The sequence below is a fragment of the Lepeophtheirus salmonis genome, chromosome 6, assembly GCF_016086655.4.
Source record: "Lepeophtheirus salmonis chromosome 6, UVic_Lsal_1.4, whole genome shotgun sequence".
Taxonomy (NCBI): Eukaryota; Metazoa; Arthropoda; class Copepoda; order Siphonostomatoida; family Caligidae; genus Lepeophtheirus; species Lepeophtheirus salmonis.
In genome coordinates, this window is record NC_052136.2 from 19,376,372 (window position 1) to 19,395,830 (window position 19,459).

General features: G+C 32.7%; 2 protein-coding genes across 3 annotated transcripts in view; one reads left to right on the forward strand and one right to left on the reverse strand.

The window, feature by feature from the left end:
- LOC121119903 (uncharacterized) overlaps positions 1–13,858 on the forward strand; it is a 58,614-nt gene extending 44,756 nt beyond the window's left edge. For both annotated transcript variants that reach the window (XM_040714727.2, XM_071889533.1), the window contains 2 exons: positions 6,831–7,130; positions 13,548–13,858. In XM_040714727.2, the coding sequence (XP_040570661.1) occupies positions 6,831–7,130; positions 13,548–13,658 (411 nt within the window). In that variant the 3' untranslated portion in view covers positions 13,659–13,858. The remainder of the gene's footprint in view (positions 1–6,830; positions 7,131–13,547) is intronic.
- Positions 13,859–16,695: 2,837 nt separating this feature from the next.
- LOC121119600 (lysophosphatidylcholine acyltransferase 1) lies at positions 16,696–19,220 on the reverse strand. The gene is made up of 2 exons (XM_040714306.2): positions 18,208–19,220; positions 16,696–18,137 (listed from the first exon to the last, which is right to left on the reverse strand). Exons 1-2 carry the CDS (start codon positions 18,759–18,761, stop codon positions 17,636–17,638), a joined length of 1,056 nt encoding a protein of 351 aa, XP_040570240.1. The 5' UTR covers positions 18,762–19,220; the 3' UTR covers positions 16,696–17,635.
- Between the last annotated feature and the right edge of the window lie 239 nt (positions 19,221–19,459).

Consider the following 19,459-nt stretch of genomic DNA (forward strand, 5'->3'; position numbering starts at 1 on the left):
GATTTGAATAAAATTTAAAAGCTTGCATGTAAAAACGAATTAACAACACTCGCAGACATTTTGTATTTAGAATATGGGGATTACTGGTTCGTTTGTTTTTGTTATTGAGCACTCTAGGGATTAAAGTATTCATCATTCATGTTATAATCGCAACATTGTCTCTTCTGGTACGGATTGCTACAAGGACACTTTGCCTTTTCCACGATTGTGGAATACCAAGTGTCCAATTGAAATCTGAAACACTTACTAATTCAATAATTAGTTCGTTTGAGTGATTGAAATTTAAAAAAAGGCCAAACTGGAGCCATACCGTTAAAGAAAACAGTCCAGGCCAATTTCCTCAAGTCCATGCGGGTCCATGCCAGAGATCTCGGATTTTCACAGCAGACTGTCCAGAGAGCGGCGATCAAAAAAGTGAGTGGAAAGAGCCCTGTGCGAGTGAAGAAGCCCTTTTTTACATCAGCAATTAAAGAACCCCATATCCACCGTTGCAAGACTCTTGTGAACGGGTTCTTTTGAACTCTTTTTTGAGTCCTTCGGCCCCTCTATAGCCCTGATGTCAACCCCCTCGACTAAAGTTTTTGCGTGCATTTTGATGAAAAGGGCTGCAGTTTCCGTCAACCAAACGCCGATCCCCTCAAAGCCACTGTCAGCCAGAACTCGGACACCATGATAGAGTACTACATCCTCAGTGGGTACCAGGCCTTCCGCCACCCATGGAAGTAATGATTGCCAATAAGGGATGCTACATAAATGATTAAGACAGCTCAGACACACATCTATTTATCGTATGTGTGTTGTCAAAATTCTAATGTTAATTAATAAATTATATCTTGTTGAATTTTAAAATTCAAAATGTTCAGATTTTAATGGACCACTTTCTAAATACTAAGTTGATCGATGCCATTTTTTAAATGAACTCAAACACTTATTGCCTGCCACCAAAATAATAAATAACGTCTTAACTGCATACACGCACATACGGCCGTACGCTCTACTAATTTCAGGATTAAAATATACTTATAAGATCGTTATTGGATTCCCCTCCCTTTCTTCCTTTCGTTATAAACCTTATACATCTTAAACCTTCAAAAATGATTTGAAGAGGTGAAAAATAAGATATATAATTCCATCTTTTTATTTTTATAAAATAAATATTGATTTATTTTTTATGCCTTGAATCGTTACTTATTTTGTTCAATTAACAATTTATATATGTAAAAGTAAGATCTATTTCTTTTTATATTAAGTTTTACAAATAACAGAAATGTTATATGGAAAATGAATGAAATCTTGAAGGTATTTAGGTAAACTCATATTTCATACTATACCAGGTGCTCCATTTAAATCTGAACACTTAGTAATTTTATAATTAATTTATAGTGAGTGATTGAAATTAATTCATATTTCAACATAATAGAACATAAGCAATTAGTTACAAAACAAAACAAAACTGGGCTCTCTAGCTTACGTCCAAGTCAAGAAAAGGAGCCTTGAACGGAATCAACGAATTTCCATTTGCATTGCGGAAGCAGTTGCGTGTCTCCATTACCACCGTCTACGGAGTCAGTTAGTTCGAAATGTTGGAGAGGAAGAAGGGCTCTATCAAGAAGGTCAAACTGTACCCGAAGGTGTTAAAGAAAACAGCTCTGGCCAATCCTTTCAAATCCATGAGGACCTAGCAAGAGATTTTGGGGTTTCATAACAAATTGTGCAGAGTTTTTAAAAAATGGCTGGAAAAATACTTTTGACACCAGCCATGAAAGAAACCTAAATTCTCCGTTGCAAAACTCTTTTGAATGAGTCTTTTAAACACATTTTGACACTTTTGGTAACCTTTCAACCTTTGTACTTTCCGTGCACTAATGTTATTTTAAATGTAGACGGATTCCCCTTTATAGCAGTATTTCATTTTGTCCCCACGGAATACTATAATTGCCAGCTTATATTTCTTAATATAAGTGTACCATATGTCTAAAGAGGGGGGATATATGTAAAGAAAAAACTAAGTATAGCAATTAGTAAAGGAAAAACAGATGATGAATATGCGTTTTGTTCTTTTGTATTTATTATTTAATTATTCGTGTGTGTGTGTTTACATCTCCGTCTGAAAGAAGTATTCTCGCCTGTCTTTCATGTAAATTGATGCAAAAATTCATAATAAAACAAATATATATGAATTTAAATATGATCGTAATATTTTTACTGACCAATGTTAAGTTTAAGGTAGAAAATTCTCCTCATTATAGCAGCAATTTATAATTCCCCCCCCCCTCTAAAAAATAATATTAATCAGAATACACGCAGTTGATATTCATAAGGATCGTAATTCAGTTATACCATATGCCTTGCTCCCGCCTTCTCCTCGCCCTCTTACAAAAAAAAAAAACATTTCCAAATCTCGCTTACTCCTCGCTCTCTTTTTTTGCACAACAAACTACCTAACTCTACTTTTAAGCTAATATCTTTTAACTTTTTTTATAAAAACATCGTATATGTCAAGTCTCTCTCTCAAAGATTAGAATAAGCTAATTAAAAATTGTGACTGATTAGACAATTACTTAAAGACAGCAGTCCCAATAAACTGGACTCAATCTAATATTTTAAAACCTACTTGCGTTTTTTTTTTCGAATTTGAAAATCGCCTCAATACGACACTATTTAAGACTATTCAAGAATACATAAAAAGTATATTTGTTTTAAATACAATGGATATATATCAATATTGACACATAAAGGACCTTATCTTCTTTATTAATAACGCAAAGTTTGTATGATTTTTTATTTAGTTCAATATTTGCTTTCTGTAAGTCATTTTTAAAAAATCGAGTGTGTGCGTCCTATTCAAAAAAAAAAGAGACCAAACCTTATAGAATGTGGTGCAGAATTATTCTAGTCGGGATTAGTGGGGGATCGGGCTAGAAAATATCGAGCTATGGTCTAAATTGGATTACAATGTGTCAGTTTTGAGCCAGTTGGCAGGCTTTCGGCCCAAAATATGAGAATCTATACAATAAAAGTATTTTACTCATGACAGATAAATATATTTTTAAAAATCAGAATGTAATAAATAATTGATTAAGTCACATAGTTTAATAATTAATATTTTTGGAATAAATTTAATATTTGAAATTTATTTTCTGAAATGTTTTTCAAAATATTTGATTTTCTAAGCATAACTATGTATTTTTGAAATATTTTTCAAAAAATGTAATGTTGTATGAATAGCTGTTTCAAAAAAATTTAATTTTTAAAATTTTAATTATTGGATTTTTTTCAAAAATATTCTATCTCAAAATATCATCCTGCGCACGCCCTTGATTTTTATGATTTATGTACTTATTAAAAAAAAAGATGCAATAGACAATTTGCCTCTTTAGCCATTTCAAAGGGTAAAAAATCCAAAATACACTTTATTCATTATCAAGGTTTGTCAAGTTTGTTTTTCAAACAAATTGCTCTCCTTTTTGAATTAGTCATATTGGTAACATTACTAAACAGCGATAAAATTGATAAAAATGAATTTCATGGCTTTAATATACTTTAATTCAAATTAATTTGTTTATCACGAATCAGACTTTCCTATCAAGTGAAGCATTAACCAACAAGCGCTATAACAAGATCGATGAACAACATTATCTTAAATTATTAGAACTCAAAAATGACCAATCAGATTCCTGAACCTTATAAAAATGTGAGGTAAGGATACGAATACATATAATCATTTAAAAAATATCGGATCGACAAATATTTGTATATCTGCCAATGTCCATAGCTAATACTGCAAAGGATTGCATTCAATATATAAAAAAAACATAAAAGTGCCTGGATTATTATTACTTTATTGATCATCAAATTATAATCTAATAACAGAGCTGTAGTTATAAAATCACTTGAGTTCAAAACCAGACTGAAGTCTTATGAAATCTAGTTTGACTCAGAATCGTAAAGACGCAAATTCAGAACAACTTATAAGCCTCTATGAAGCCCATTTGATTTTGTGTTTAAATGAGATAAAAACCCCATTTGATATCAAGTTCAAATGAGATAAAAACCCAATTTGGTTTTGAGTCTAAATCAGGTCAAAACCTAATTGTTTCCTAAATAACTACTAGAGTCTGATGTCTGACTTCCACCACATTTTTAAATATTGACGTCATAGTGTATTAGTGATTGTGACTTTTGTCAAAATCTGTTTGTCTTGCCCTGCAGTCAGTACAATACAAAAATATTGTCACCTTGGTACGATATATCAAATTTAAAATTCTAGCAAAAGTGACATCTTAGACTATGATTGCGTGTATTGTCTAATCCGTGTGTCTTGCTCAGCAAGGCGTTCTACGTCTTCCAGCAGGATGGGGCACACACCCATCCGTTTTGGACACGTGGCGGATGGCTTCAGAAGTGTCTTCAAATAAATGTTTTTCATCTGAGAAGAAGATCACACGGTTGCCATGATGCTTCAGATAGTTTAGGAGCCATTTGGCCCACTCCAAACGGACATCTTGCTACTGTCAAGTCATTATTGGTCTTTCGAAGTACCTCTTGGACTTTCCCCCCGGCGGCATTGATCCCCCTCGACACCGTGGAGGGAATCACTGACTTCTTTTTGACAAATTTGGCCATGTACATGACGGGCTTAACCTCAGTTTGGTCGACCTTCCACTACTGGGTCTGATTTTAAGGTTTTTCCCCTCTTTCATGAGCTCTCTGACCCTGTAGAAGGTGTGCCGTGCCGTTCAATCCCAACAATCTTGATAGTTTCAGCTATTCTGTGGCAGGCGCAAATCAAAGCAGCAATTTGATATCTTTTTGCTTCCGTTTTTGTTTAAAGAAATGATAGAGGCAATAGCTCATTCAAGAGCTTAAAAAGTCAGCTGTCGCGTAAAACATCGAAAATTTACGAATTAAGATCACTATACCTCGAATAATTAATCTATAGTAGTAGAATATCCCTTTCACACGACCTACTAGACTTAGAAATTATGAGGAATCACTCAATCGCTCAAAAAGTTGCTCACTTTAACTTTTTTGAGAAAAATTTCTTATTGTGCTTTTTTTTGTTTGTAAAAATTACTCATTTTCCCTAACTGGTAAGAAACAAATAGAGAAAATTTGGATTCTAGTTAGGTTACAGTACAATTTTTTGATTATTCTTTGATGGTATTTTCTAGGAAATATCAACTTACAAAAGCCTTCCCTCAAAAAGGCTCTCAAAAACGGTAATTAAGGGATCCAGATTCTGACAACAGCCAATTAGAGGAAGGGAGAAATAAAGACAAAAATTGACTGTTGAATAATCCCCCTTGAATATTGCAACAAAGGAGAAATACCTTTGCACCAAATTGCAAAGTAAGGCAATTTTCAGTGGTGGTGACGATTAAATGCCTCTATTTAACAAGATTCCTGAGTATCTCGCCAACTTAAAGCTTGCTCCAACTACTAATGAGGGAGTTGAACGGTATTTAGGTACTTTTACGAATAGATTAAGATAAATACAAAGCAACCCTAATTCCTTTCAATCATCCTTATGAAACTGTATCTCTCTTTAAATAAAAATACCTCAATTTTGATATTCTGGATGCTCATTTATCAAAATTATAGTCCACTTTTTTCTTCATTTCGGCCAAACAAATCACTCGAAAATCATTCAACATTATTCAACAATATTATACTCGCTTTTTCGGAACGTCCACAATTACATATTCTGAGATCATTTATTAGTTTTAGGCTGAGGGGTCTGCAGGACAATAACGTTAATATAATTACAGCGATAATTATATTCGGCTGTCATCAAAAATAAAGAAAGTACTCCTCTAGTTAGGTCGATAGGGAATGCTTTATCAAATGTTAAGGATTACCCAAGATTAATAGAAATACAAGATTATACCATAAGGCGTGCACGACTGATGCTAGACTTCCACCCTCCTTTAAATATTAACTTCATAGTAGATGAATGGTTGTGTGTTTTGTCAAAATCTATTTTTCTTGCCCAGCAGTCGCTACGATACACTAAATTGAGAATTCGAGTAATAGTGACGTCATATACTATGAGTGGTTGCGTGTTTTGTCAAAATCTGCCTGTTTTACCCAGCAGTCGGACCAATACATCTGATTGATTATTCTAGCAAGCTGGATTACATGATGGTCTAACCTTGTATTTCTATTAACCTTGGGGCTACATAGCAAAGAATATAACTATTGGAGAACCCGTAATTGTGGAGGATATTCATGCTATTTTAATTTCGCCGGTGGCAAGATATGGAGCGTTGGAATTGAAGATCCCTAGGGCGATCGTAGGTGCTTGGAACTTGGCCTCTGATTTCATTAGATATCATTGATCTAACGCATCAGGACATTTTTGGACTTTGCAGAATATACTCAAACTTTTTAGAAAAGCAAAAAAAACAAAAAACGAGCTAGTTGTTAGTTTTAAACCAAATTTGCTCTTAATGTTATATTTTAGTATTTTATTGATTTTATGATGCCGATGTTTGTAGTTTAGATATATAAATGTTTTATCTTTGTAGGCCTTAATCTGGTGAAGAAATAATTTTTGTAAATGTTTATTTACCAGAACCTTTTAGATAATTCTAAGTTTTATGAGTTATTTGTTGTCTATATAAAGGTTTTAAAATATATACATATATATATATTAATGACCTCTTCTTAGAAACCAATATATATTGATGATCCTTTTTTGTAAAAGTCATTTCAAATATTCCAACAAATAATTTAATCATTTATAAATCCCTTGCAGTCCCATCCTTTCTATAATTAAGTGCAGAAATCAAGACTAATGCTAATGATTATGATTTTTCAATATTTAGGTTCGAAGTCGATCCCCCCAGAAGAAATGTGTACTCCGTCAAGACAAGCTTTACATTGACAACGATGTATTTATATTCGATGATGAAAAGAACTCCGTTGTTCCTCTTATATCACAGCGCTACAGTGGTCCGAACCGTCTCTACTATAACAATATGACTCAACAAGTTCAATCTGGAATGTCAATGATACGCTCTGCATCTGTTCATTCCGTAGGATCACATGCTGATGACAAAGAACATGTATCTGCAGGACAGAGATATGCGTCGACGGAGAGTCTCGACTTTAGAACAGATAAAGTTGTAAGATTTTTTTTTTAGTAATATTATATGATTAGCAGGGAGTACCCACATTTTTTGAGATATTAGGCAACAGACGACATACAAACTTTGCTTTATTAATATATATACGAACTATATGGAAAGAGGACACCTACCCCTGTTCTTTTACCTCTAGTATTTCACTCCCTGAACCATCTACCCCCGAGTCCTTTAATTCTTATCCTTTTTTATCATTATTATTGAAAAGTACAGATTGTAAAGGATAGAGCGCCATAGTTATAGATGTATGTTATGGATGTTAGGAGCAGTTGTTACACAATGTTACTTTTGAGTTCGAATCAGAGAGTAATTAGGAGACGGGAAATAGGAAATATGCTAGTAATGGCATCCATTACTATTTATCAGCAAACATTATCATTAAATACTTCATGTAAAATCTTTCTACTCCAGATCTGAGGCAATATATGTATATAAAGAAACTTGAATCCTTGAGCGTTCTGGAAATACTTTTACACTAAGGTGAATGCAAAGATAGATAGTGGACCTTTCTACTAACTTAAGTTATCAACGGCTGAGGCTTAGGGAACCAATAAAATTGTGTGTCAAGGCCTCTTTACTGCATATTTATCAAAAATGATATATGTGAGCCTTACCGTAGTCTTTGCACTCAGGATAGCCTGCGCCCTGCTTGTAACACTTGCTTCTACAGAGCCGAGCTTTTCCATACTCCAATAGATTAAGATATATTGAAGATCATCAATGACTTGGTGGACTTGCTTTTATAAGCATTAATGGGCAATTAATACTGTAAAATGATGTCATTGGTGACTTTAAACCCGAAAAAGCTATAAAGTAATTTTTTGAGAACAGTTAAAGTATTATGGACGGTATTGAGACAGATTTCAACAATAATTGAGAAGCAGAATCTCCTCAAGGAGTTTCTCCTGTGCAGCCTACACAATTTCTGGAATTAAGACAAGCCCAATTTTTAATAAGTCTTATCTAATGAGGCCTAAAGGGAGTGTTGAGGACCAGGAACTTCTTTTTCCTCTTAGTTAAATACATATTGCTCGTAGTATGATTTGGATTGAAGGGTTTCCATATCCCAAATGAAATTGGTTTTTGGTAATTTAAAAAATTCAAAAATATATAGATATTCACAAAAAAATAAATTTTTGGAAAAAAAAAGTCAAAAATTAAATTTCATATGTTTAATTATTTTTACTTGCGTTCAATGAAATAATTTTCTTGTGTTAGGTACAATTCCATTTTATTTATTGCCTAGTCCATATCATCGACTTACAGGGGCGCTGTTTGATTTAGGTGGGAAGGGTGTCTTAAAATTGAAAAAAAAAATCCAGAGCTATTCACAAAAAAAAAAAATATTTTGGAATAAAAACTCAAAAGTTCATAGCTACTTCCCAAAAATTTAATTTTTTAGACAAAAAAAAACAAAAATTTAATTTCAAATATTAAATCTTGCAAAAACAATAATTCCAATATTATTTTTTTTGGAAAAAAAATTTATATATTAAATGTTTTGGAATAAAAGTTCAAAATGCATAAAAAAAAATTTTTTTTTGGAAAACAAATTGAAAAATTCAATTTCAAATATTAAATTTTTAGTACAAAAAGCACAAAATATAATTATTTAGAAAAAATTAAATTTTAATTTTAAAATTTTATTGAAAAAACTTTAAGAAATCCATAGCTATTCAATGAATATTTCAAATATTGTTTTTTTTTCTTTTTTTGCTTTATTCAGAATTTGACCGAATGAGGAAAATATGTGTCTGGTAAAAGACAAACATTCCTTAATTTGGGGGGCTACAGTCCCTTTAACACGCCCCTGTTTTAAGACAGGTCGAACGAGACGATCATTTTTCGAGTCGACACAACACTATTAAATTATATCTTTTAATTATTTTATTTTAACATTAAATAACAATTATATCTCCCAGGAATAAGTAATTGAGATATCTATTAATATGTTGTATTTATGACAGACAATCTCTCATGGCATCATCAAAAGCGATAAGGATAATTTTTGGTCGGGGTGTTTATTCCAACAAAAGAACACTAAAAATAAAATTTTAGACATATTTTAGGAACGAGGACCCGTTTGGGAGTCTGTCAAAGCGTGGCCCCTTTTGAATGATCCCTGAACTTCAGTAGGACATAATAAAACTCCGCTCAGAGTCATCTAATTTCAAAAATATATTGTTTTAAAATACTTATAAGAGTAAATGCTTAAGTATAACTTTGATTTTTTTTAAATGGTATTAAAATATTGCTAGGAATTATACAAAATGGTTGCAGAGCGAAGCTGCAACTTCGATTTTTCTTAGAAAAAAAAAATCATATTATCCGCTGTTTGTTTTTATTACTCTGGAACAACTCTTCCAGTTGTTCACACACTAGTGTATTTAGCCATGATATAGGGGTGATATATTTGGAGTGTCTAGTTGAGGGGGGAACCGACTTAAATATATTTTAGATGAAGGGAGGTAAGGGGTATGGGACATTTCAAAGTCCGGCTCATTGAGAACGGATCACTGTTTCACTTATAAGCAAAACCTTTTCAACATAAAGTATATGTGCAGGGGCGTCCGCAGGGTGGCTCGAGGGACTGTAGTACCTCCAAAACGAAGGAATTTGGGGCGGTAGAAAGATTTATTAGAAAATATGGCGTTTTTGGTTTTTTTTGGGGGAAATTTTTGCAAACAAATTCCAAAAACCAAGTTCCCTCCTCCCCAAATAGAATGAGTCGGACGCCCTGTTCAGTGGTTTTTAAGATAATTAACATATTCTATTTACAAATGCATACAGGGGGGAGGGGGGGACGTAGATCTAAAAATTAAGGAAAAATCTTGATCAGTCAACAAAGCTACAAAATCGACTAGGAATCAAATACTTGTCTTGTCTACTCTATTAAATATTGATAGGCAACAAACTTAATGCGCAAATCATGACACATAACTCAAATATACATATATACCACGTTTTCACTGAAATTGTATCAGAATTGAAGGAAACGCCATATTATGGGCTCAAATTTCCAATAAGTCTGGGTGAATCTTTCTCAAATGGCGATGAACATAAAAAAAGATTTTATGCCTACTACATTGAGTACTACTAAATGCCAATGACAAAGAGTCATATTTCAATTAAATCATAGTAATATCTAATATTATATAAGTATTACATATATATTTTTTTTATCAGAGACAAGATAAGTATTCTTTTCATTATAATAGTTAATTTATTGTAAATACTATGGAAATAAGATTGTAGAACGATGTAATAACATACTTTTAATGCATATTAGTGACTGATAGGTACTTTTTTTTTATAATTAAGTACAACTATACCTTGTGACGAAAACGTGTGTATATTTTAGCTAGCCCCTTTTTTGTAATTTTTAATCTGAAGAATTAATTTGTTTTTCCATAGCAGTTGTCATTATTATTTAATTCCTGAGTAGTGAACATCCTTTCCTAAATAGATTCAATTATTTTCCAACCCTGATTGAAAATACATGTATGCTCATAAAAGACGGCGAGTAACCTTAATAATTTGTGGCAGAGTTACTATTGTAAGCCATTGTTGGATTCGGAGTAGAATTGGAGACAAACATCGGAGTAATTCTTGACAATGCCCTTGTTTATTTCATTCCTCCCCCCCCCCTCATTACAGCTGCTTGTAGATGATCTATTGAAACGTCATGACACCTAAGCTTCTCTCCTCCAAAAGATTCTTCAAATTGTCAGGATTAACATATTAATTTTCTGTTTCTTTGTAGTACTTAACATCCCCAAAATACAGACGATTTTCATCACTAACCATATTTCAATGCATATAATGGATATTTCCATTTTCGATCCGGTTATATTAGCCAACGTCTTGTGTGTATCACCAAGTACCGCCATTAGGACTAAAGATAGGACTACATTTTCTCGGATCTGGGTTAGTTTGGACCTTAAGTACTAAATATTCGAATAAATTTCGGATACCCAGCTTTTCGGATACAACACGAAAATTAGACGGATACTTGTCTTGAATTTTATGAGGATTTTATACAAAGTTAGGATCTGGATAAAGGTTATATTTTTACTGATTACAGATGCCTAAGCAATGAGTCATCCAATATTACTAATGTTAGAATTATTTTTATAATAACATTGAAATCACCTCCCGATGCAACTGTTCATTTGGATGTGGCTACAAGCCCTTATCAAGATAAATAGAGATGCTACATTCGATATAGAGAATATATGTTCTTTAAACTAGGATTGAGCAATAATATAGGTTTTTTAAGATCCAAAAAAAATCCTTTGGATCTTTTTAAGATACCCAAAGCCTATTCGGATTCCAGATAATACAAATTTATGTATAATGTACCCGAGTATTTTGGATCCGGATTCAAGACCCGGCTAATCTTAATTAAGCAATACTATAATCTTTTTCAGATCCAGCAATTTCCTAGGATCTTTTTTAAGATCTATAAAAGTTTGAGTACCATAAGCCAGTTGGAGTCAAGGATATTTTCAGCTAATATAAGTATACTTATACCTAAAAGCGTCCACAGGGGGACTCTGGTGGGCTGTTGTCCCCCCCATATGAAAAATAAAAAATTACTAAAATGAAAATTCATGTTCTAAAAAAACGGGTAATTCTATCAAATTATGCAGCAGAACATTTTTTTTTTTAATTAAAAAAAATTGAATCCCTCCCTTCCCCCAAATATAATCCTGGTGAGCACACCTGATACTGTGCCCTGGTTCTTCGTTTCCGAGTCCACGATCCGTACCATCTCTAATTTGAACCAAACAGAATATATTTACATTAACGGAGTCTTAACTTAATTATAACGTTCCTCCATATACCAAAGCGTATCAAGCGTACGAAGCGTTTGAGAACCACTGCAAGACATAAAGTTTTCTCCAATACTTTTTTTTGTGGAAATTTGTATATTTTGTGTAATACTAACTAAATATTTGCAAAAATGGTGTATTGTTCGGTTTATTTTAGAATATGTGACGTCAAATATAGTTCTAAAACAAAGTTGAGAAGCGCAAGTGTTGGCTTCTGCAGATTCCTTTGTCTTACTAGTATCCATTTTCAAAGCAAAACATCACTTTATAATATTTCTGTCATTATATTACAACTAATAAGAGGAGGAGTCAAATTTTTACTCCTCAAATGCGCTCATTTTCCCCTCTTTACTCATGACATGCAAGTTTTTTGTTTTATTTTTCCTTGTGTAGAATTCACCTTGTTAATTCACTTTAAAAGGGGGAACTCATAGAAGTTTCATTGTTAATAATATAGTAAAATTCATGTATACTCGAAGCCCCTAGTGGTAAAAAAATAGATATCGATGCCCTATAAATTCGAGGCCATTAAAAACACTCTATTAATTCATGAAACAAAAAACGTAGCATCGTTCATACATTGATTAAAAAAAAACTCATTTAGCCTGTCTTATTTTATTAATGGCTGTAGTTTCTTTTCTATAATAATATAGAAGATAATTCCCCTAAAAACATAAGTGCTCACTCGCAGTTGCCCAATATTTAGATGTTCTCTCTTCAGGAATGAACGAATAATAATAGCAGGTTAATAATCATTTTTTTAATATAATGTGATGAGCCACCTGTGAGTACCTGTGTCTCTAGAGACTGAAGTACTATATATATCCAAAAGGTTGTTTGAATAGTACGTGCAATCTCGAGATATGGAACAACTGGTGCATAATGTTGAGGTTATGTTTAGTTAGTAGAATCTCTTGGGAAAACACACACCAACTTTCAGCCAGATTGGTCTATTTCTCTCTGTTTGGAATTCGTTTGAATCAAGGAATCGGCTGTAAAGATTATAGTGACTGTCTTTTGGATTCACAAAGAATAATCCTCCTCGACAATCTGGAAAAGGGTGGTAAAACTATTAGAGGTGTATATTTTGTTATCGTTATTGGATCGTTTGAAAACCATTCAGCAAGAAAAAGGCCTACGGTTGGACAACAAAAAAGTCATTTCCCATCACGACAATGTACCAGCTTACACATCAGCAGATGTGGTATCATAATTAAAGGAAAAAGATTTTCAACTCCAGATGCCAACAGCACTATAAATCTTACACACTTTCACTCCTTTGTCTTCCATCACCATATCATGGATTTCATCAATGATTTCTGGAGTAGTAACATTCAGCTTCACTTGTGAACATATAGCCACTCTAAAAAATTTGAAACGACTTATAAACTGTTATAATTGAAGGTGCAGAGTCCCCATAATGTTTATCAAGCTTCTCTTTAAAAATTATTTAAGGGCCCATCTTAGTAGTTAAAAATTATCTTAAAATATCGTTAATATATATATTACTTTATATATAAAAAAATGATTTTTTAACACTAATCAATTCAATTATTATTTTAAGGATCTCCCACGAGAGAAGCCGGATCTCAAAGTGAATGGAAGAGCCACTTCGCCAGCAGTAGAGAGTCCGAGTAAAGACAGCATGCCAACGATTGACGAAAATATAAAATAATAATCCAGACTTCAAAATACAACATTTATACATTAATTAATTTCTTGTCAAGCACAGCACTATTTCTTTCATGAATTATTTATTATCTTACAATTTTGAATGTTTACCTCTCAAACTCAGTCTATAATTATTATTATATTGTATAAAAAGCTAATTATATTCGGAATAGAAACGAGAAACTTCTTCTTACCTAACTGTTACTTCCCTGGGATTCTTACAACTCCAGAGACTAAATATCCTTATAATCTTAATCAAGGGCAGAGACTACGGGAAGGATCACATAAAGTTGATGTCAAATTTGTGGAAAATAAACCGTTTTTGTCCAAAAAAAAAATACACTTACAAACTTAAGCTATAAAATTTTTAATTTTCTATAATAAAATTTTTTTTTGTCCAAACAAATAAAATTTTGATTGAAAATAAATTTGAAAAATGAAATTTCAAATATTAAATTTTTTCGAAAAAATTTCCAAATATTTGGTAAAAAAATTTTAAGTCCACAGTTGTTTACAAAAAATTAAATTTTCTGGAAAAAAATTTCATAACTTGAATGGCAAATATATATTTTTTTTTAAACATTTCGAATATTTATTTTTTTGTAAAAAATTTCAAAAATTAAATTTTTGATCAAAAAAATTATAATATTAAATTTTTGAAAAACAAATTCAAATATTAAATTTTCTAGTAAGAAGCCAAAATCCCTTAATTTGGGGGGCTATAGCTCCTCCAACCAACCCCTTGCAGACGTCCCTGAATTTTTTAAAGCAGACATATTTTTTTTTCTAAATTTGATAAAAACAAAAAAAAAATCTAATAAAATACAATCTTTAAACATATCTCACAGTGTTAAAGAATAATAGCAAAATCTAGAAAAAACGACAATAATTTTTCCTACAAATATTTAAATGTCCGAATTAACGACCATAGTCGAAGAAATTAGCCGCTAAAACGGTCTAGTTCTTTAACGATTACAACTTTCGAATTTGTTGGGGAATGGGATTTCAAAAAGTAAAAAAATATTTTTATTTGTCTTTTTTGAAAAAAAACCGTTCTGATCTTGCCTCTTACAAAAAAAAAATAACTTTTAAAATCTTACAAAAAAGTTATTTGTCAAAAATGGGGATACGCGTATTATAAAATCAAGGATTGTTGAAACAGACATGAATTAAATAGGTTGATATCAGACCAAATATTACAGCTGTATTAAAATTTTCAAGATCCGAATATTTTTTCTATGTCTGCCTAACTAAACCAAGCTGCCAATTAAAAATCCTTGTGACGTTTATTTTAGGGTTTCTTTATTATCCCTGCCAACACTACAAATAAAGTGCAAAGACAATTTTAAGTACTTTTGCCTTCCTTCTTCATCCGGTCTTAACTCCTTTACTTTTCAATGTAAGTTATGATTTATGGTCAAGGGAGAGGCCAATGCAGTTTCCAGGCTCAGTAAGAGCTTTCTTATGTTAGCCAGGGTGGCAAAATGTTCCAGAAGATATTGTGCCCATTAGCTTTAAGTCAGTGATGAGGTGTCTTCGCCAAATTGTTCAAAACAAGAGCAAGCACATTGAATGAGATATTGGTGGACAATATTAAACCTCTAAAAAGTATTAATACATATTCTAATAAGTATCATAATATATTAGTAATTTATATTCGTGTGATGGGACTCAGATTCTAGACCAGTGTTAATTTCATCTGGTTCTGTCCCATCTTCGGAACACTTAGGCACCTTCCACATGGAAGTTTAAGTTTAAACTGCTGCTAGAGTGGAAGAATTTGAAAATGCCATTTATGTCTAAAATAACTTGTAGAAGTTGTAATATGTATAAATAAACTTTACTAATAAAGACGAAGAGTTAATTTTTACTCATTTTCCCTTCTCTAATTATTAGGACTGGGCATATTGGTGAGTACGAGGAGAGGGCAGGAGCATGACATAAACTAGTATTGAGTCAAGGTTAATAGAAATACATAACACTTTTCCAACTTATGTTTTGACTTCCAACACGCTTTTTATAGTGACGTCAAAGAGTATAACTGTTATCCAAAGTTGTATTACCTTCCTTAACTGTTGTTATTATAATAGCGCTGAATACTCTATGACGTCAAAACATGTCTGTCTTGCCCAACAGTAGGTATGGTACATCAAATTGAAAATTCTGGCAAGGCCAATTACATGATGGAATAACATTGTATAATTATATTAACCTTCTTATTGAGTAGATATTTTATTAATCAGGTGCCTATTACGCTATGATTTTGGTGGATAGAATATGACGTGTTTCTACTACAAAAATGCAAATCTTCTATATTTCGAATAGCACTGGAGGAGAGTTTATATTAAATTAGATTAGGCTATTCACTAATAAAATTAATTGTATTATTATACAAAGGTAGGCGGTAAACTATATATTTTAATAGAGGGGGATGTTATCACCACAATGATTGAGCAAAGAATGAACAAGAAAAGAAAAAAGAGCAACAATCATTTTTTCCTTTCTTTCTCAAAACAGTTATTTATCTATACTTTATTCTCAGCTTCACTAATAATAAGATTCCCATTTGCATTCTCGCCTATATTTACTGTTCATTGTTCTAAAATGTATAAATAAATAGAACAGAGTTTAACTATATTTATAATAGTTTTTCTTCTCTAATGCTAATTTAAATTTAGAAGGTTCTCCTTTTTATAACAGTAACTAATTTCTCCCTACATTCCAAAAGTATTGTCATCGCGCTCTTTTTTTTTTCAATACAAAAAGGGCATCCTTAGTCATCAACATTATTAACAGTGCAGATTTTTTCCTCTTGTGCATGCAACGAAACATTATAAATAATATTTCTTTTGGGTCTTCGTCTCGTAATCATACAAAAAAAAAAAAAAAAAAAAAAAGCATTGAACCATACTTTTTGTCTAGGATCACTGGTTAGAACCCCCAGAGAAGTACTCACGTTAGCATTTTAAGGAAAGTAATAGAGTTCGAACACATAAGCTAAAATAATTATTTAGCAAATATAATAAATCGTACAAACCAAATTTTATTAAAAAAATTATATATTCATTAACCTTACCAAAAAATATTTGACAAAATATTAAGTAAATTTCTATTCTTTTAGTAATAGAATAACATATAATTATATATGTAACAATAATTTTCTATAACTCAGATTAACATTTTTACTTTTAGATTCATTTATGTGTGTTGACAATATTAATAAAAATTCATTAATATAATATATAGTTATATAAGGTACTTCACAAATTAAGGAGCCAGAGAGTAAAATAACAGCAAAATAAAAAATAGTAAGTTAAGGCATGATGGATTGAGGAGACTACGAGGAAAGACAGCTATCTAAACTTTTTGAAAACTTCGTTAGAAGGGAAGATTTTTCATTGTCTATCACATATCTTTATTATATCATAGACAGCATTTCGTCAGTGTATATCTCATCAAAATCATTACTATTGATTAAATATATTATTTTTCCGCCTTAAGTAGTATCATAAAATTATAATTAAAAAAAACCTTATGCGTTAACTGGCTTGTGAGAGGAATTAATTAGAAATGGGAATTTCGGAAGGAAAAACAAAATATGTTATAATAATAATGACAACGGGGGAAAAAATGAACAACATTGTAAATGAAAGTCAGGGCGCAATTCCAGGGGATTTTGATAAAATAATACAGTAGTACAACTTTAAAAAAAAAAAAAAAAAAACAGAGAAAGGATAATTATAATTAATTAAATATTTATATAACTATATATAAATATATACGTAAGTATTAAAATATATGTAGAGAATATCTGAGAATTCTTATAATAATTGTATAGTTTGAATATACATTTGTTAATGGAGGCATTTCTATTCGTAACATGTATTTCCTTTTGCTTAACCAGAAGTGGAGGAGATTGAGGTTGTTGTTCTTTGACACAATAGGATGAGGAGAAGGATTATAAAGGGCATGAGGGTTATATTAGATTTCTTTTTTCATGGATGAAGAATTGTTATTCGTACTATTTTGCAGTTCATAGCCGTTAACATACTCCTCATAATATTTTGAATACGTAATATCCGTGGCCCTGATCCCAAGCTTATTAGCCATGATCTTTTGCACATTCTTGGCATAGAGCTCAGCAGAGTCTTTTTCATCCTGAGAGGGATGATAAACGGGAAGAAATTCAACTTCCACCCGATTGATGGGTCTAGCCAATAGTAACCAGACTGAATAAGCATAAGAGTGAGATTGATTATAGGTCCACGTGATTGCATCTATCCTATCATAGCCTGGATATCGTATTAGAACAGGCTGAACAGGTACACCAGGCGCAAAAGCCCCCACTTTGAATCGAATAAGAACCTTTCGATTGGTATTCGTGCCTTCTGGGCATAAGAAGAGTTGAGTGTAGTCGTTGTCGGGATCCAGAGAGCGCTTTCGAATCATTTCCATCGTTTCTTTGCGAGAATCACTTTTCCGTCTGGAAATAAGGAATGGGTTTATTAATTATGATTTATGATTAAGAAGTAGACCTATTTATTTTGACGAACCTGTCTACGAAAATAGTTTGAAAGAAGAGTTGAATGGAAGAGATGAGTATGGCATGTCTATTCTCATGCCTTGAAACTGGTGAACTTCCACACATGACGATAATAACCCCCTCTAGAAAGGAGGAGTGAGGAGCACCAACCAGGATAGGAGCCTCAGAGCGTGATGCCTGCTCTCCCTTAACACTTATCTGGAACCCGGCAGACCAAAACACCATTTTGGCAATTATCCCGTAATAGGAGAGTAGAGTTCTACGCCAACCTTTGCGGGCTCGACCTTCGATATCCTCGCCAGTGAGTCCATAAAGCCCTATTTTCGCAACAAGCCATCCTAGACCGAGAGAGGCTAAGACGAGTAGTCCTCGAATTGGCACAAGGAACAGAGTTCCCAGTGCCAGCGCGATTTTGTCCATGAGCTTCAAGTGGATTTCATTGGAGAAGGGACTTCCCTGCTCCACGCCCACACGCTCAGGACCATTGCTGAGAGTCGAGGAGCAGTGCCCTCCAATTTCATTGCTTTCCATGCTTCGCCCTTCGGAGGCGGAATTCGGAGACATTCTCCCTTCCTCACACCAACGCACAGCTTCAAGTCGATCCTTCTCAGAGATTCAAGAGCTTAAGATACATCAATCACGAATCAAAGAGTAGGGATCCACGTAACTAAGACCACCCTTCTGGGATTCAAATATACTTTTCCGAGCAACTTTCAATGTGTGTAAGTAAATACTTAATATTCAATTAGAAAATAGGGAAATAAAAAATTCGCAGCTTGTTCCTGTTCTGGTACTCCTCTTAGGTGAACATAGTGGATGACGATGTATTGGCGGTCGTTGTTACCGTCGCACTTAGGAGATTCCCTCAGTTTTTCCCACTCACTCTAAATATTTACACAACGGGGAAGAAGAAGAGAAAGAGAGAGAGAATGAGAAAAAGAAAAAGGAAGAAAGAAAGAGAAAAGTATAGAAGTACGACGACACTCACATACGTACAGGGAGCTGATGATGAAGCACCAGGAGATACTACTCAGAAAAAGAAGAAAAGAGAAAATAAGAAAAGGAAAACGAGGGATCGCATCGCATAATATCACATAATAATAGACGCACGCCTACTTTATTCGTCCTTCGTGCCAAAAGACACACTCTCACAAACACTACACCAGATACACACTCAATCTATACATACGAGCCAGGAACAAGCCAAAGTTGTATAACTACTAACAACATATTATCCTTTAAAAAAAAAAGAGTCCAAGTTT

Bases quoted from the DNA above. Each gene is read 5' to 3' on its own strand.
- LOC121119600 (XM_040714306.2), bottom strand. From the start codon at position 18,761: ATGTCTCCGAATTCCGCCTCCGAAGGGCGAAGCATGGAAAGCAATGAA. The intron at 18,138-18,207 runs GTTCGTCAAAAT...CCTTATTTCCAG, and splicing joins CAAACTATTTTCGTAGACAG to ACGGAAAAGTGATTCTCGCA.